Raw genomic sequence first — 20656 nt, forward strand, 5'->3', positions numbered from 1 at the left:
GACGAAAAAATTCCCAAAAATATTCCTGTAAAGTTAGATTTACAAAATCACCCTAATCGTGAACCACCCTAATTTTCAACCAAACCAAAAGTTGCCCCTTTCCATATGCAACAACTCTTCTCAAGACACCAAAGCTCCAAAACTTAACCATTTTTCGGAAAATCCATTTTCCACTTAATTTTGCAATCTGGACCACTGTGCAATCGCTTAAAATTTGTATGGGAAAAATCGCCAAAATGTATGGAGAAGAAGCAACTGTTTTACTTTTTTACCTGTGGAAGGTGCCATAATTATGCGATTCTTACAATTTCTCAGATGTAGAACCTTCATTAAATTCAGAACAACTTTCCCGAAGACACCATATTTTTTGGATTTTTTCCCGCGAAGTTATAGCGCCCAAAACTGACAATTTTTTTAAGCGATTGGAGGGAGGGGTTCCCGTGGTCAGAATGAGCTCAAATTTGGAGTTTAGCCTAGTGATGGGTCAATATTTGATTCCAGGGGGTAGCCCCAAAAAAGCCCGAATTTGAACCACCCTAATGCGCGCCATGCCCCGGCTGTGGGGCAAGTGTAATGTATTTTTTTTTCATCGTTTTAACCTGGATGATGATTAGAGGGAATGAGTAACGTGATTTTCGAATGATCCCACTTTGTTTACATCTACATAGTAGGAGGCTGTTCAAGCACAAGCATGACTATTTTCTTGCTGGTAAATGAGCTGTTTAATAATCAGTAGTATGTGTTTTATTTTGTCTAGCTTTTGACATTTTTTGCCAGAAAATTTTCGGGTTTCGATCGGTTAGAAGAGATTTTTTACGGGTGACGAAGAACTGCGGCGAGAGTGTCATTCTTGTGAGTGCCTGAATGATTTTGGAATCCTGCAGCTCTTCCTGGTCCAGCAAAAAAACATCGTTAATTCTAGCGAAGCTGTTCCAACAAGCAGAGAGAATTTTAACTAAACCAGGTTTTCAAACGGAATCAAACAATAAATGATTGCGACAGGATCTTACGCTTTGACTTTGCAGTTTAAATGGGATTAGGGAATCGGGAATGGGAAATCGGTGCGTTTTGGTTTTTGCCTGTTTTTAGCCCTTAACTATTTTTGCATTTTTCAAAAACCTCTCGAGCCCATAGTCGAAGAGTGCAAAAAGAAAACTAGTTTAAAAAATTTATGCAATTTGCCAAAAATATCTGACTCCAATTGAACTTCGATTAATTCAAGAAATCTTACTACAACTTCAATCCTCACTGTCGAAAAAGCACCCAAAGCTGCGCGGAAAAACTTCCCAAATTTTTTCGTTCTATAAATACCGGTGCCCTACAATCGACGACCCGCTATCTCGCGATAAAAGATAATTGATTTATATAAAAAAGCTATAATTGCATGTTGGTCGACATCGTTCAGCAATTTCCAGCAGCGAAGCTAGGATTCCACTTGTTGGGTGTGGAAAAAGTAAATTTACGCAAACTGAACTACAGAAGTGTTCGAGGGTGAGGAATCGCGGGGTTTAGCCATGAAAGACGTCACCACAACTTTTCGCTCTGGCATTGTGTCGGAGCAAATTTTCTAGCCACAGAAGCAGAACTAAACTTTTATCCACCTTCGACGGAACGCGACAGGGCGCCCCGCAAAATTTTATTTACGACCAATCCGGCCACCAGTCAACTCTTGGGGAGGTCCGGGGTCTCGGTGGCGTTCGCTCCCCAAAATGGGAAAAAGAAAAGATATTCGCTTTTTGTCGTAACTTCCCGGAGCAGCCCGTAGCTACGAAACGTGTTCTTCCTTCTTTATGCTTGTAAGAAGTGTGAGAGGACTTTGCTATGGCGTAAAGTTGCTAGGTTTTCCACCGAAATGTGGTCGTGTCACTACCGCAATCTTTTAATTTTAGTGCGTTTGTAAAAAATGCTATTTACTGACCCATAAAGAAAGACATTTTGCAGAAGATCAACCTCTAAATCTAATAGTAGAAACATATTTTTTACCTGTAAATTCAACTTTTCTCAAAACAAACAAAACAAAAAGCCGGAAGATTTAACCAGCGCGACGCGACGAATAACAATGCTATAGTTTTCTCGTCATTGATATTCAATTCTTTTTCTATCCTCTTGCATTATTTTTTCGCCTAGGGAAAATTGAAAGACTGCTCGGCAATAGACATCAGACATTGCTTCTGCCTTTGCTGCGGTAATGAAGCGTGAATAATGCTTGACAGTTTGGACGCGGAAAATGACATTCGCATCCAACGGGAAAGATATTGAACGAAAGTTGAGGGAAAAAGTTTTTTTCTCAAAAAAAGATGAAAATGAATGGCAATCCATTTGTTTTCGGTTGAAAATGTCTCGCCATGGTTTTGGCCTGTTGCGAGCGACGGGAAAGGGATACATATTGCAGCTGTTCAGAATTCCGTCCACGTCGCCGGGAAAGCTTACCCACCCGCCACCCTTTGCTCTGGTTTAGCACGATAACACTTGAAACTTTGTGTGCGTTGATATGCGTAAGAGTAACCAACTAAAGTGGCTTGAACGAGATCCGTACAAAGTTTGAAAGGATTGTCTTCAGGGGGTGTTTTTGTTGGAAGACTTTTTGAGAGCTTACTTTAAGCGGTGAATACTACCGATTTTTTTTTGTTAAATTCAGCCATGGGTTTTTTGTCGGTTTCTTTTCAAAACGAATTTAAAATACTCATGAGAATATTCTATTGATTTGTAAATGATCAAAATAAGCTCTAAGGTTTAAAGTTGATAGCTTCATTCGACGTTTGGCAATACTTAAGAACCTCAAATCTATATTTTCTCTATATTGTTATATTAAAATCGCAATAATTCGTGATGGTTACAAGTAAGTTTATATCATTTTTTTGTAGTTGTCTGCTCTTCAACTTTGTACAACATTGATACACTTAAAAAGCCTGCAAAGTTAAAAAAAAACTAAAACCTTTCTAGATTAAAGCACATTAAAAAAAATTAAATTTTCCATAAAATGACATGTCCCAAAAGTTTTTTACAGTCGAGTAACGAAATTTTTGAAACTATTTTTGTACCTTCTTTTTATACAAGACATACATTTTTTTGGAACTCTGAGTACACCATCAAATTGGGCGTCCAATTTTTAATAGAGGTTTTTTGATACCAAATTTCCATCTCATTTCCATTTAAACTGCAAATGATTGAAAAACACGTCTTTTTTTAATGTTGCCCCTCCGTTACGAGATAACGAAAAATTGAGCTCGGATTCTTAATCGGGGAAACAAGTTACCTCTTAGAAAGTTTCACGCAAATCGAAGAGAGGTTGGGGCAACTGCTGTGTGAGTTGGCAGAGAATGGCCCAACAATGCCGATTGAAATATTTTTCAAAGTTTTTGTCCCTCAGCTCTAGCCGGGGTCAAGGGATGGGGGAGGGTCAATGAAATATATGAATTGAAAGTCTCAACATTTGAATAAAAAAAATGTGTTATAAAATACATTTTACACTAGTTTAGTTGTTTTGCAAACAATAATTTTCCAAAAATGTAGGAATTGGCGAAACAAAAATTTTAGCGAAAAAAATCTTATTGCGATCCAAATATTAAAATATATTACAAAGTACATAGCAAATATTAAAAAATGTCGGAATTATGCATCAATTCAAGATCTTTTTAAACGAGCCCCAACAGATAATGACTTTTTTAAACCAAAAGGCAAACCTGTAGTACACCTATTTGTTTTTTCTCTTCCGAACCTTAATTTTTAGCCAATTTTTCAAACTAAGGTTTGTGAAACATTATGTTGCATTTCTTGTAACTGTTCAACCAAAGACTGTACTAAAATTTCAACATATCCAAACACAACAAATAAACTGAATTGAGCATCCTAAACCTAAAATACCTTAACTATTTATTATCAAAAAAGAATAGAATTTAATCTAAAATTTGATCAGTCCAATCCAAAGGTTATACTAGTCAACAAAATAAACAATTACAACCGTAGAAACAGTTCAATAGGGTGAATCTGCGATTGTAAACAAGCAATCGCAGATTCACCCTTTTGGACAAGTGACAGTTCACGTCAAGTAAGAGGGGGATAGACTGCTGGTTCACAATCGCAGATTCGTTCTATTGAACTGTTACTACGGACATTTTAAATTGTTCAGGTCTCGAAACTAACAGTTGCTTTAAAGCAGTTCTCTCAGATTTCGGTCATCCGAATTTTTTTGTATTTTTTAATCCGACTGAAACTTTTTTGGTACCTTCGGTTTGCCCAAAGATGCCATTTTGCATCATTAGTTTGTACATATAATATTCCATACAAATTTGGCAGCTCTCCATACAAAAAAGATGAATGAAAATTCAAAAATCTGTATCTTTTGAAGAATTTTTTTGATCGATTTGGTGTCTTGCGCAAAGTTGTAGGTATGGATAAGGACTACACTGAAAAAAATGATACACGGTAAAAACAATGGTGATTTTTTATTTAATTTTTGTCACTAAAACTTGATTTGTAAAAAAAAAACTATTTTTATTTTTTTTATTTTTTTATTTGTTTCAGGGGACAACTTTTCAGAAATTTCCAGGTTGTGCAAAAAATCTTTGACCGAGTTATGATTTTTTTAATCGTTACTGATTTCTTCAAAACATCATAATATTGGTCGCAAAAAATTTTCAACTTCATTTTCCTATGTAAAATTAAATTTTCAATCAAAAAGTACTTCAATGAAATGTTGATAAAGTGCACCGTTTTCAAGTAAATGCCATTTATAGTTAACTTTTTTGAAAAAAAAGTTATGCGCAAGGAACCAAATCGATCAAAAATGCCGTGAAAAGATACAGATTATTGAATTTTAAACATCATTTTTGTATGGACAGCTGCCAAATTTGTATGGAATATTATATGGACAAACTAATATCGCAAAATGGCTTCTTTGGGCATACCGAAGGCACCAAAAAAGATTCAGCCGGATAAAAAAATAAATAAAATAAAAATTCTCAAAAAAGACCGATTTCGTAGAGAATTGCTTTACATTACATTACATTGAGCAAAAAGGTTGGCTGAAGAGGAATCATTATCCGAAAACAAATCATCCCTCCGTCATCGGTCACACTTAGTTTGGGATCATTTCTTGGGTCACACGGGCCAAACGGTTTACCCATTGTCGTTCATATCTCAACGTTTGACCCGAAAATCATAACAAAACCACGCACGTGTAGCGACCACCCTCTACGAGGACACCAAAGTATCAAAGGGCGATTAAGCAAACAGAATACCGATATCATGAAGCTATCAGCATCAATTTCATGCTTGGTCTCGCTTTGGGGCTCATCCCTTGTTTGGTCTGTGCTGCCGGTGGCGCGGTGGGCTGTGAGAGGCGTGACCATGCATGAGTTTATTTACATTTACGCCAATCATATTTACCACCCTGCCACTCTTGCTTTTTTCTCCTTGTGAGAATGTGTAGGGCCAGAATCGATGGGATTCTCATGTTTACTGTAAGTATTTGTTTCGTGACTATTTTATTTTTTTGTTGTTGTAATTAACCTATAAAATTTGCTATTTAAAATAAGTTTTGTTCTTTTGCCAATTTCTCTAGATTTAATTTTTATCAGAAAAAAAACTTCCAAGTGGTATTGACCTATCCAACTTAAACGGCTTTCAACGGATCAGGTTCAGTCATAAAGCGTTATGACGACGGTACACGAATCATTTGAAGATTGCCTTCGTATCGTTTTCTTTCCCCACGAGTTCGGTGCCACAATTCCGGTTTAGGCGTACATCCCAGTATTCGGTTCCGGAATTGTCATAATGTTACTTTTTATCGTTTGCTGATATCCTGCCCCCTCTGGCACTTAAGGTCGTTGAGCTGGGCCAAATTTTTGCGGAAATTTTCTTCTATGAAAGTGAAGAGCTTTAGCTCGATTATTATGGCTTGGTCGATCAACTCTCACTCCCTTGGGCTGGTCAGGATAATAAAAGGATAATTTATGCCAAAACCGTCACACGGAACCAAGTGGATGAAGTCACAAATGCAAAAAGTGGATGGGGAGCTGTAAATTTCGTTCTAGAAATAATGGACGGTATCAATTAACGAAGTTGAGGAAAAGGGGTCTGTAATCTGAATGTAATTTGACGATGGTGGTGATTTAGTTTTGAGTGGAATAATGAACGACACCTTTTTATCAAATTTGGCTCTTGGATATTGAGAAATAAAATAAAATTAACAAACAATGAAAATTCCAACTGCAGGAAAGTACGATACGTACAACACTTTGCTGCTTTTATCCGGAAACCTGATCAATTCATTTGATTAAATAAGAGCAAATCAAATCCAACGTAAAAAACACGAGTAATTTATATGAAGAAATTTGATCTTTTTCCTTCCATCAACCATGGGAAACGACTTGATGCTTTCTATGGTTCGATTTCCGCATAAGTGATAGACAGACCGAAACCCCTCAATCCGGGAAAAATCTGCTAGGCCTGTCAGAATGTTGTCCATCAATATTTCTTCCTTTTTGTTACTCGCTTTACGAATGTCTATAAAAGTGAAAGTTGCGTACTGATATCACACCCTTTTCGAATCATATCTATCCTCTCAAGTTTGTTCTTGAGCAGGAAAAAAGAAGCAACTTTTATGTATGTGGCATCGGTTACCAAAATTACCTCATGACGTCACACAATTTCTTGTAAAAGTTATACAAATCACAAAGGTTTATCACAAAAAGAACAATAAATAGCGGAAACTAAAAAAAAAGCTTATTTGTATTTTCGATATCATAGATCACTTTATATTGCAATCTTAAATATAAATAAATAAATCTTCTTAAAGAGCAGTTTGAACACAAACAAATTATAATCTATCTATTAAAATTAGGCTTTAAATTAGGAATTTGGTTAGCCAGTGCATGAAAAGAAAAACGACAAGAGTTATCCTCGAATAACGTAATATAATTATCCCAAAATGTTCAACCTACGCCATTTATGAATTCCCTTACACTCCTTTATCCCAAACCTGCCTTAAAATTCACAGCTGATGATGCTTGTTAACCCTCTACTTGGCACGTGCGCTGCCAAAAATATCCCACGTGAGTAACCGTGTGGCACAGCGTGACACCTAACCTGGCAAACGATAGTACATTTGTTTGAATAACCAACTAATGAAGTTTGAATGCCTTTTCCTCACATCTCTATATTACTCTACTCTGCTGCTGTTGCCTGTTGGCCCGGGTACCCGTGTATGGTGTGTGTAAACGCGCGTGTTTTTTTGGTACATGGTGTGGTAACTGGTAATCCTCTAAACAGCTGCAATGACGCTTCTTCGTGTAACCCTTGAGGCTGCGGGGGCGGGTGTGTATTCGCACCAACCAACCCAGGACGGAAAGTGAAGTGAAACCACCCACTAAACCCAAACCAAAACATAACCTCGTTCTCTCTCTCTACTCTGGTTGCGACGCAGGCTTGCTGCCTTAACTTTGGTTTAGGAACTCTTCACATACCTACCAGACCATGTGTTTGACGATGAATGATGAGCCGGAATTTCGTCGGGAGAGGGGATTGTCAACATTTTGCCAACAAATCTCAATTCAACGAAGGACTCGAGCCAGCTTGCGGGACTAGACTAGACGAAAAGTTAATTTAATTATGGCGAAATTCTTTCCAAATTCCGCAATCAACCAGACGACCTAACAGCGGAAGAAGCTAAATCAATGTGAAACACTTTGGTGAGACGTTATGTCATCAAGGAAACTTGTTATTATTTTGATTTTTTTATTTTTTGGAAAGATACATTTTAAGAATTATTGTAAATTTACTGGGTTGATTGGGATATTCTCAACATTATCACGCGAGAGCCATAGTTCACTGATTTCTGATTAATGTGTAATGTCTTTCCGGAATGTTACATGGGGGATTAATGAATTTCACCCCCATTATTTCGCTTGTCATCCTTTGAGGCCTAAAGCGCGGGTAGCAAAACTTTAGTTGGCTTGTATTAATTGATGATCACAGAAGTGGAAATTTGAAAAGCTTTACAGAAACGAAGTAGAAAATTAGGTGCTGAACGTCTTAACATCGTCACCAGACGATGATTGCGCCATACTAATTTATGCGTTTTTGTATGACCCAATCTCACCTCCCAGACTCAATGACTTTGTTGAGTTGTTTTGTAACAATAATAAAAAGAAAACTTTTAAGGTTTTCAAATTAAATGTTTTGAAATAAAAATATCGACCAATGCATTTATTTTCACTACGGATAATCGAAACATCGGAAAATCGAATCACAATTTTTTTTGTCTTATCTGTGATTGTCGTGCTTAAGTATGCCCCCGGATAATCGAGCCTGGACTGTATTATATAAATTTAAAAAAAAATATTTTTAGTGAGATCAAGTGCAAATCAAGACTGATACTGATACAAACAAATTTCTCCTCAATAAAGTGGATCACATTTCAACAATCTTTATAACCTGTAATCAAAATTCATATTTCTCTTTAATATTAAATTAACTTATAATTATAAAATCCCAACTGACGATAAAATCAGAGAGGTGCACAAATCTATCACACCGCGTGCATACGACATTTCACGCCAAAGTAATTGTCCGAATTTATGGTTTTTATGGTTGTTTTAACACTTTCTTAAGGGCATAAAATTCCTTGTTTTTCATATTACAATGCAAAAACGTGTTCCCTCCACCACCGTGTCGGGGCTGTTCCACAACACTCGTGCACGGTAGCACCTTGTTTTTTATTTTAGCCTCGTCTTTACGGTTTTGTCATCGCGGCCAATTTTGTTCCTTTTTTGTCGCTGGATCGGGCGATCTTCATGTCGCAATAAAATTATAAGCGATCATTAAAAACGACGGCTTCGGTGTGTGTGTGTGTCGTTTTGCGTCAACTGATGTGACCACACGGAATGCTACAACTATGGGACGCGACCGACCGACAGAGTGGTGAATGATTTATCTTTATGGTGCAATTAATGTGACAACGTTGCATGTAATTTCACCATCGGCTCGCTGATAAGTTATTGTTTTGGGGTAATGAAGTGAAAATCTGAAAATTTTACGTTTCCCGCTCATCATTCATCGGAAGATCGTGGTTTTCTGAATGAAATAATTGCATCCTCTAAATATTCTGACAAGCTTTTCCTCTCTCTTTCTGTATCTTCCAACAACTTTCCTGCTTCGAAATCGCCACGACATGAACACCTTTACACCATCACACACACACGTGCACCCACACAAACACAAACATACAAATACAGTCCCATCTTATTGTTTGCGGAGTACAGCTTCGAGGAGTACCCGGATGGGAGCCGGGCCGCCGTCTGTCTGACCAAGGCGTCCAACGTGTGGACAATCACGTTTTTCCTGATGACCATTTCGCTCTTCTTCCTGTTGCCACTGATCATCCTGATAGTGTTGTACGCCATAATTGCCAAGAACCTGATTGCGAGCAACAACTCGCGGATGAAGATCCGACTTAGCAAACCGGAACTAAGCTACAAGGCTCGAAAGCAGGTGGTCCTCATGTTGGGTGCCGTCGTGCTCGCATTCTTCACCTGTTTGCTCCCGTTTCGGATGCTGATGCTGTGGATCATCATCGTGTCCGAAGAAACATTCCAAAAGCTAGCCGTAGAAAAGTACTACAATCTATTGTATTTTAGCCGTATAATGTTCTACCTCAACTCAGCCGTGAACCCGATCCTGTACAACCTGATGTCGTCCAAGTTCCGGAAGGGCTTCCTGCGGCTGTGCCGCTGCACACGCCTCTGGACCCGCTCTGGTCGACGCGGTGGCAAGGTACGGGGCCGATCAGCCACGTTCACGACCACCACAAACTCTTCGTATCTCACGAGCTCATCGATCCGGAAGAGCAGTGAGAAATACACATTATCGTTGGACGATTTACGCTTCCAGCAGCAGCAACAGGACCAACCACAAAGGGTCCAACCGAATGGGCTCCTGCTGGCAGCATCGGATACATCTCCCAAACCCACCCCATCGGCCACCAACAGTGACGACGAGGAACCCTTTCAGTTAAGCCGATTCTATCGGATGAACCTACTCCGGCAGTATTCCACCCCACTGCTGACGACGGGAACCACATCACCGACCCCGACAACGACGACGACGACGATGACGACAGCCATCGTCCCGACAGGGATCAATAACAACAAATCAGTCGAAAGTGCGGTCAAGCGTCCCTTTAACGTGACCTTCATGGAGACGGCCGTCGAAAAGAGCAACGGGTCCAACGAACTACGACCACTGGATGGGAATACCGGCAGCAGTAGCAGTAGTGGCAATAATATGCTAAATCCCTGGAAATTGAAACTCAACCGACGGCCAGCGATGATGGTTCTGACCGCCAAGCAAATGTCGTTGGATGAAAGTTTGCTGGGTCCGAGGAAGCAGCATCCGAATCTGGCGATGATGACCATTGTGGCTGGAGAGGGAAGCTCGAACGATGTATGAGAGGTTTGAAAAATGTTAAAATTATGGTGGACAGACGAATTCAAATATCACTGGTGGATTGTTAAAGTCTCAATAGATTTGTTTGCTGTTCTACATTGTCAAGTTGTAGTTTGTATTTGAATAATTAACCATTTTAAATATTTGATGTGCCATGATGTTTTTCATGATTCAACTAGCCTCCCCTTCCCTCTAAAGTAATCAAGGGCGGTTTCTAACTGTACGGATAGAAATCCTGTAAGCAAATCCAATAACTCTGTATCGTCGAATTTGACAACATTGAAATATTACCAAAATCGTCAACATACTTTTCGATTTTGATTTTGAAAACATTTGCAACGAAATCGAAATAAATGTTGACGATTTTGGAAACAATTCAATGTTTTTAAATTTGACGACACAGAGTTACCGGATTTGCTAACAGGATTTCTAGCCGTGTACTTAGTCTAAATAGTTACTTAAAAAAATAATTTGTCATTTGTAGGTAAGGAACACTGTGAAAAAATGTTGACAGTTTTGTGCCAGAAAAATGTGTAATATTCCCTCGAAATATCCGTAAATTTACATCTTTTCATGTGTAAATGCACTTTTCTATATCGATGCCTCTGTACTCTCTTGTACTATGCTTGGTGGGATTCCTATCTAGTGAGCCCAAAGGCATCGAAAAAGAGATAAGGTAAGAACCTAACTGAGAAAAATGTTAAAAACAATCTTTTCGATCAAAAGTGTGATAACTTTTTTCAATTACCACCATTCGTTTTATCAAGATTTTTTCCGATCAAATCTTGACACGGCTGTCACTGCGATTGCTCCCACGCTCCATAGTATTCAATTTAGCTCCTATCAAACAAATCACAGTCAATCAGCATCACGTAATCTCGCTAAGCATTCCATAAGACCATCATCACCAAACCCGATTATCGATTGGCACAGCATCCCTTTCTTATCCAGAGGAAAAGAGATTTCCCTTTAACATCTCCACTTCTCTGCAGAAGCCGGGTTGCAGTGTGTGCGCGTATTCTACTTATTATCATCATCAGGGAGTCCGTCACCCGCCACCCACAAAAGACCAATGTCAAAGTTGAGCTGAGCTGATCTGAGCCCAAGCTACTCTCCTCAGACAGTTGGTGGAAATCGTTCATTTACTGATGGTAACAGGGCTGATTCGATTATCTGGAATCTTAGTCATTCGGATTTTTTTCAGCTATCCATTCAGAACGATGTTATTTTAATACCTTGTCTAAATGTATGCCTAAATAAATTCTTGAATTGAAAATTTGACATGAAACATGAAGTAATTGAAAGTGTCGAGATAATTGAGGCTACACTGTGCCATCAAATCGGTGAAAATCACTCTTTCTCTTTGTGGCTCCCACAATCGAACTGCGGCGAGACGAAACGCGTTGAGGCACTTAACATCCAGCTGTGAAGAAATAATTGAATTTCTCTGTTCTATGACTAGTTTTTTTGTTGTATTCCACCACAAGTTCTTCAAAGTCAGTCCATCGTTTCCGCTCCTTGCTGCTCAATGCTTCCTGTTTCCTTTCCTTGCAAGGGTGAAATTAATCTAATTCAACCTCCTCTTGTGTACTCACTGTTGTGTGTGTGCATAATCTTTTGTGTGACAGGATTGTGGTAGTAAAGAAAAACTACTCCCTCAGCTGAAGTAGCTATTTAACTTTATCGATCCTAATAAAAAATGTGAAGATCGAGCATTCCTCCCAGGCCAAAACACGTTTAACTACTGGACTTGCGGTTGTTGGTTGGATGATAAAAAGACAAACTATTCTACTCTTCGCCAAGTTCAGGAGCAGACAAAGTAAAGGAAAACAAACTCGAAAGTATTATTAATGTTAAGAGTACACATCAAATTTAGAGCTTATCACAAATATTTCATTGGAACAACGCAAATCTATTTGTTAATTCGATGTAGTTCGAGTAGTAAATTATTATCCACTTTATGTGAACGTTACCAATTACCAGCTAGCTTTAACAAATGTAACAGTTCATTAATTTATTATGTTAAGTATAATTTGTTGAAATAAATATAATATTATGATATCATGAAATTGTGCATTAATTCATTACTTCAAATCATAAAAATATAAACAAATCAATTGAACAAAATTATGTGCAGGATAGGCCGAAATTGTGGCCAAAATTCTTGAGATTGGTTCAAATCATATTGAACCAATTCAAAATTAATACACGCATTTTTTTTAAAGATAATTTCAGTTTATATGAAACAAACATTAATTGAAAGTTATGCAAAACAAACCTTTTCCAAAATTTCACTCATACTTTTAATCCTATTAGAACCATGACATGCTAATTACACCTACCCTGAAAAAAAAAGTTTACATTGTCAGATTTGAAGAGCTCTTGCAGGACGAACCCATGTTAGCCCCTTTGCGAGGATGTGCCTTATTCAAGTTTTTAACGTAAGCATGGGCAGGATTAGCGTCAACCCTTTTCACACACCACGTTGCGTGGGTTTAATTCAAGATAGAGTAATCAACGATAGCACACTCGCGTTCGCGTACTAGCTTATTTTCGGGAGGTGAATTGTCACTGATTTTGCACACGCGAAAGCTGTCGCCGAGAAATGTTGATCCTCTCACATGGCTATTAATGCCAACATAACATACTTGACTGCTTTGTCGGTTTTATGTTCTGGTTGAGATTAGTAGATTTGTTTGTTACAAGAAATTTGGTCTGATCACATGAATTTGAATATTATCACTATTAACAAATTGATGTTTTTAAATTTATGATAAAAAAATTTTTTAACAAGTTTAATCAAAAACAAACGAACAATATTTTTAAAGCGACTAACAAAACACGTTTCCCTGCCAATACAAGACCAATTCTACTGCCAACAAGGGGTAACGAACGTTAACGAAACAGTAAATATTTCGTGTCTCGATGAATAAACTTTGCATGCCAGGCAATGATAAGTAAGGCAAATGCACGTGTTAATCCAAAAGTGTCGACTCAATCAATATTTTACTAGTATATCGTAAAGAAATTTGTTTTTTTTTTTTTGGTTTTAGGTTCACAACCTCTCGATTTCATTTTTCTATAAAAACTATGAACTCGTTTCCAAATAAAGCTCAGTGGAAAGTGTCACACGACAATCCCAGAGACCGGCACTTTTGTATATAGATTTGCATAAACACGACCATTACCTATAAATTACCGCCAATCGTAGTAAAGTCATTGGTCGGCACAAATCTTCATCGTCTACCAACGAAACAAGCAGCCTGTGTAATACTATAACCTCAACAGCCGTACAACGGCATACGCAGATCCACGATGTGGGAAAGTTGTAAATCACTATTTTATCACCCACAATCATTCCCTCACATTCACGATACTAAGAGTGGTGCTCTGCTGAAAATCGCTGTTAGTGGATTATCTTTGGTAGGAACGATTACTAATCCTCTTTCAGTCGGATCCGGTTAACAGATTCGATCGTTTTTTCAAACATATTTGATTTTTAAAAAGATAAAAAGTTAATTGAAGAAATATATTTCTAAGCCAAACATCTTGAGCAGGAAAAAAATAATTGGCTGATTTTTAAACATGTTGGTATTAGGCATATTAGTTCAAAGTAGGACGAACTACCCCAACAGAAAATTTTACGTATAGAGATTGGTCGAGGACAGATGGAACGCATGATACGGTCTGTCGACGATGACTAGGCCAAGTATTCATCATCAGCAGCGATGTTGTAATGTGTTGGATGTGACACTAGAGTATCAAGAGACGCTTCTAACATATTGACCAAATCTGGAGTTTTTTTTTAAAGGTCCAAAAGCCAAATTTCCAGTTTTTGCTTTTTGAGTGTTTTTGAAACCGCCTTGAGCCTACGAAATCGGTCTTTGTTCTTCAATTTTAATGTTTGTATTTTTTAATCCAGCTGAAACTTTTTAGGTGCCTTCGGTATGCCCAAAGAAGCCATTTTGCATGATTAGTTTGTCCATATAATTTTCCATACAAATTTTGCAGCTGTCTATACAAAAATGATGTATGAAAATTCAAAAATCTGTATCTTTTGAGGGATTTTTTTGATCGATTTGGTGTCTTCGGCAAAGTATAGATAGTATAGATACGGACTACATGAAAAAAGTTATACACGGTAAAAAAATTGTGTTTTTTTATTTAACTTTTTGTAACTAAAACTTGATTTGCAAAAAAACACATTTTTTATATATATTTTTTAGAGGACATCAAAATCCAACTGAGTCAGATTTGCGATTCCTTTCCGTAGGGTCGTAGAATTTTCGCGTCCGCCGTCGGTGTGTTTTTCGTTTTTTTGGCGTGCGTGTGTGCGTGTGAAGGTGCGGCTGGCTTTGGCTGTCCCGATGACAGTTGAGCCAGTCAGATTTGCGATTCCTTTCCGTAGGGTCGTAGAATTTTCGCGTCCGCCGTCGGTGTGTTTTTCGTTTTTCTCGCGTGCGTGTGTGCGTGTGAAGGTGCGGCTGGCTTTGGCTGTCCCGATGACAGTTGAGCCAGTCAGATTTGCGATTCCTTTCCGTAGGGTCGTAGAATTTTCGCGTCAGCCGTCGGTGTGTTTTTCGTTTTTCTCGCGTGCGTGTGTGCGTGTGAAGGTGCGGCTGGCTTTGGCTGTCCCGATGACAGTTGAGCCAGTCAGATTTGCGATTCCTTTCCGTAGGGTCGTAAGAATTTTCGCGTCCGCCGTCGGTGTGTTTTTCGTTTTCTCGCGTGCGTGTGTGCGTGTGAAGGTGCGGCTGGCTTTGGCTGTCCCGATGACAGCTAGCCAGTTTGATTTGACCCTATCAACACCCTATCATACCATTTCAGCTCGATACACATCGAAACTCGTCGTTCGCACCGTTAATCAGTACCTCACTAAACATCAATCATTTAAAACTCGTAAGATTATCTCAAGTTAAAAGTTACATTGTTTAATCCTTCATTCTTTAATTACAAATGATTTTGGTTCTATCTTTCCACAGCCGGCTGTCTAAGACTAGACCATTTCATTTAAAATTTAACAACCGATAAACGGAAATGTCTCATCCGCAGCATTCGATTGTTTGCCTTGAGAATAATATATAACATCTTTCAACAAACACTATGATTTTGGGTCGCATCATCATCTTCTATGATGAATCCTGACCAAACACCATATCCTACTAACAAGTTTTCAGGTTCCTGGCGCTCGTGGGGTGTAAGCACAGAGTAAATCAGCTGCCCTAGTAGCAACCTGCGCTAACTAACATTCCCGTCCCTTAAAATCGAGGTCTACAAACTGACATGGCGGGCGCCGTTGGTGGCCAATGACTGTTACCTATTCGCAACTGATCTAGCTTTAGCAATCATGGTGTTTTATCTTTTCAGCGCATTCATACATGCTGTTGATAAGGGAAACACCACTAGATCGTCGAAGCCTATAATCAGTAGTGCTGAAAGGATAATACGGTTCTGTTCAGCAACGGAGGGGCAACCATGGGTGATCTCTCATGCTCATGCTCATGCTCATGCTCATGCTCATGCTCATGCTCATGCTTTAGAGGACATCAAAATCCAACTTTTCAGAAATTTCCAGGTTGTGCAAAAAATCTTTGACCGAGTTATGAATTTTTTAATCAATACTATTTAAAAAACGATACTTAATCCACCTTTAGGTGGTTGGTGCCTTCCTCACATTCATAAAGTCAATACATTCAGTAAAAATAGCAACATTCCCTTAACATGTTTAACAAATCAATTTTATTACTCATTTCTTTTGATAGGGTTCGCAGACCTTCAGTTTTTCTGGCTCATCGGCAAGGTCTGATACAAAAAACCTATCCAACGAAAGTTCACATGGAAGATTCAGACAATATTTTTATCACAATATCTCAGATCCGGCCTCAAGAAAGTATACAAATAACACTTAAGTGCCAATAACTTTTGATAGGGTTGTCAGATCCTTGATGTTTTAGGCTCATTTGAAAGGTCTTTCAATTATCTAACTAACGATGGGTCGCATGATGGACCCGGACATAATTTTTACTGAAATATCTGAGATCCGGCCTCCAAAAAGTGTATAAATAACACTTAAGTGCTAATAACTTTTGATAGGGTTGTCAGATCCTTGATGTTTTGAGCTCATTTGAAAGGTCTTTTTGATACCTTTCTTGCAAAAACCACCCTTTTACAATCTTCCGGACATACGCCAAAATCGTTTTTTAGCATAACTTTTGAAGTACTTAACTAAAGTTGTTGATTTTAAATACCGTAAACTGGGGTCAATCGGGACACATGGGGCGAATTGGGACAGCAGTTTTAAGCATGTTGGAGCACAATATTTTGATTTTTCTGGTTGGTTTCGGTTAGAACAGACTCAGGCCCACAAAATGTGTACATCCATTTCCAAATTTAAAAGCTTTAAGTGCTCTAAAAACTGCTGTCCCTATTCAGACTGTAGTCCCGATTCACCCCAGATTACGGTAGAGACCTATGGGACCCCAAGACGGATCGAATGAGACTAATACGATCAAAATCCGTTCATCCAGCCGGAGATAATCGAGTGACATTTTTTTGTCCACCCACCTACACACATCCACACAGACATTTGCTCAGAACATGATTCTGAGTTGATAGTTGGTAGTTGGTATACGTGAAGGTGGGTCTACGAGGTCGAATTAAGAAGTTCATTTTTCGAGTGATTTTATAGCCTTTCCTCAGTAAGGTGAGGAAGGCAAAAAAAATCGAAATATTGGTCGCAAAAAATTTTCAACTTAATATTTCGATGTAAAATCAAATTTGCAATCAAAAAGTACTTTAGTGAAATTTTGATAAATGCGCCGTTTTCAAGTTAAAGCCATTTTTAGGTAACTTTTTTGAAAATAGTTTTTCATTTTTTTTAAATCAGTGGACATGTTTGACCACTTTATAAAAATATATTTTTGAAAAGCTGAGAAAATTTTCTACATTTTGCTGTTTTGAACTTTATTGATACGACCCTTAGTTGCTGAGATATTGCCATGCAAAGGTTGAAAAACATGAAAATTGATGTTTTCCTAGTCTCACCCAAACAACCCACCATTATCTAACGTCGATATCTAAGCAACCAATGGTTCGATTTACAATGTTAAAATATGAAACATTCGTGAATTTTTTTCTACCGTGTATAATTTTTTTCAGTGTATCCATACGTACAACTTTGCCGAAGACACCAAATCGATCGAAAAATTCCTTCAAATGCTACAGATTTTTTAATTTTCATACATCATTTTTGTATGGACAGCTGCCAAATTTGTATGGAAATTTATATGGTCAAACTAATGATGCAAATGGCTTCTTTGGGCATACCGAAGAAACCAAAAAAGTTTCAGTCGAATCGAAACGAATGACCGAAATCTTAGAGAACTGCTCATTAAAAAACACCCAAAAAGCAAAAAATAAAAATTTGGTTTATTGGACCTTTAAAAAAAACTCCTCAAATGTTCCCTAAATCAGACACTCTTATTTATTTTAATTATCATACAAAAAGCAAACTTACACACTTTGTATTACTGAGCTATATTCACAAAGTGTATCAAAGCCATTTAAAATATATATATATGCTGATAAATTATACCCATGAGAATAACGCTCTCGTCAATCTCGGGATTTATCCTCTGTGTCCGTTCACAGTACCTTTATACTACCAGATCGTGTTCTTTATTCTCTCGGATGGCGCTGCCTTTCACCGTGTAAAAAGTGACACATTTGGTTAGACATTGTTTAAAAAATGTTTATTAATAATAAATACGACAGATAAAACTAAAAAAATACTAAAACACAAAATATAGAAAACAAAGAGTTCATATTTGAAAAATGTTTAGGCATTTGTCAACAAAATTATGAAAAGTGCGCCAAAATGATACCTTCAGTCGCGCACAACAACATCATCGTGTTTCACAGGTAGGTGTGCGACATCGCACTCAAATGGTAAGTTGCGTTGCATATACATAAACATTTCAAGCAGTGAATGTCGCACGACATTTGCTGGTCACGTATAAATTAGGCCAATCATGCGTACATTTCCACAAAAGAGTTTTTCATCCTATTTTACTAAAAATGTTTCCGTTTTCCTTCCTGTGAATGCCACACCCACTGTAGATACTCATCTACCTAGCTCTTTACAGCACTGCACTCTTCTCTTCACTGGGAAATTGTGTTTTTTTGACAAAAGTAAAATTAACTCGCTGTTTAACGATGTGATGACGAATGCTTGCGGCAGGTTAGTAGTTTGTAGAATGTAATCTTCAATTAGAACTAGTATGTAGATAATATCATGCAATTAATTCTGTAACGAAGTAGAAGTTTGCACCGTCATTAATAAAAACTCATTTTCAATATTTAAAAATAATAAATCTATTTTTGGTTTAATGTGTGACTTATTTGTTAGCAACATTTATTTTCAAAAATAAAGATTTTTTTTCATTTTTTTTTTATCTTGAGAAGAATCAATGATCATTCATCCATATCAACCAGCAGTTGAGTAATTCGATTCTTTTTACTTCACAGCCCAATCCTAATGATCTCAACATACGAATACGTGGAGTACGTAAACGGAAACATGGTTGCCTCCTGCCTGACTCCAGTGGAAAACTTCTGGCATGCGGCCTTTTTTGTTGGTAGCATCGTGGTTTTCTTTATTTTCCCGTTGTTCATCCTGGTGGTGCTGTACTCTGTAATAGCAAAAAACCTGATGGACAACCCTAGCATCATCATGTCCAACGCCAGCGGAAACCGGAGCAACGTGCTCAAGTACCGAAAGCAGGTTATGTTTATGCTGGGTGCAGTAGTTGTCAGCTTCTTCTTCTGTCTACTTCCATTCCGTGCTCTAACCCTGTGGATAATCATCGTCCCGAGCGAGAACATCGTGTCCATTGGGTTCGAGCGATTCTACATTATCCTGTACTTTTGTAGAATCATGCTGTACATGAACTCTGCAATCAACCCCATCCTCTACAACCTGATGTCGTCCAAGTTTCGGAACGGTTTCCTACAACTTCTCGGCTGTGGCAAGATGATCCGCTCGGGCAGTATGTCTTCGACGGTTCGCAAAGGAACGTTCCATACGGCATCAACAAATCTGAGCAGCTCGCTTAACAGCTCCAGCCAGAGAAGACTTACGCGGGACGAAAGCAGTGTCAGTGGAAGAACTATGGAGAGCAACAACAGTCGGAAAAGGTTGCTTCATCAACGCCACAACAGTACGATCTCTATCAAATCTGGCAACGATGAAGCACGAGATGCGACGTTGATCGGTAACGGTGGATCAGTTTGCACACCCTCGGAGGTCGTTCCTCTCAATGCAGATAAAATCGAAGAACTGGACGAATCCACAACGACAGCTGCTTCATTGCCAAACGGTTACGGTTTCCATAGGTTTAAGCATCTCAATGGTAGTTGTAGTGTTATTAGCAGTAGTACCAGTAAGACTAGTCAACGGTTGAACGGGATTGTTTCGGTTGAACCGATAACCGTTCACCAACCGGACAATAAATATCTTATAGTAAGAGCTGCCGTTATTGTGGTGCAAGACAGGCCTCCTGGAGATGATGACCCACCAGTTGGGTCACCATCCGCGGAACACGCCGTCGTGAGCTCAAACGGATGTGAACCACTAGTATCTATCATCACTGCCAAAGATGAGAATCAGAACAGTAACTATATCAATCAAGGACAGCAACAGCATCAGATAACCGCAAACGGTAAAGACAGTGTCAATGTTCAATCGGAAAACATAATGCCCACTAAACAGTGCAAGACAGCTGACGGACAGGAATCTTTAGAAGAGGTGACTAAAATAAGACAGTTTTATGGCACGATGGAATGTGATATCTAAATGAGAAAGAAAAAACTGAAGTGATAAGCGAAATGAAAGACGTGATTTAGTTCAACTAAATGCTCGATGGGAATGATATTTTGGCTAGGCTTTTTTTGGGCTTGAATGATAAAAAAATGAATCTTTAAACATACATGAAAATGGTGCGGATTAAGTCAGCTGTCTTTGGCGCGTACATTTTGCTACTACAGATCGTCAAACGAGGAAAATATAGTATTGTGCACATTCTATTTATTGTAAAAAATAATAAAGAAACACATTTATGTAATAAAACTAGTAAAACTCTTTTATTTTGCTTTCAAGACACGGTTACTTTTAGGGGTAAACGGAATGAACTATAGAAACAAGCATAAAGTG

At 38.3% G+C, this 20656-nt stretch overlaps 1 protein-coding gene across 2 annotated transcripts in view; it reads left to right on the plus strand.

Annotated features, from left to right (window-relative positions):
* Positions 1–20575, plus strand: part of LOC6034927 (growth hormone secretagogue receptor type 1) — a 51609-nt gene extending 31034 nt beyond the window's left edge. Inside the window, exon 4 of one of the 2 annotated variants that reach the window (XM_001845140.2) lies at positions 18973–20575. In XM_001845140.2, the coding sequence (XP_001845192.2) occupies positions 18973–20299 (1327 nt within the window). In that variant the 3' untranslated portion in view covers positions 20300–20575. Of the gene's footprint in view, positions 1–9236; positions 12511–18972 lie in introns of those variants that run through there. The other variant, XM_038255371.1, reaches the window with a different exon arrangement.
* The last annotated feature ends 81 nt before the right edge of the window (positions 20576–20656 follow it).

This window comes from Culex quinquefasciatus, chromosome 1, assembly GCF_015732765.1.
Source record: "Culex quinquefasciatus strain JHB chromosome 1, VPISU_Cqui_1.0_pri_paternal, whole genome shotgun sequence".
NCBI lineage: Eukaryota > Metazoa > Arthropoda > Insecta > Diptera > Culicidae > Culex > Culex quinquefasciatus.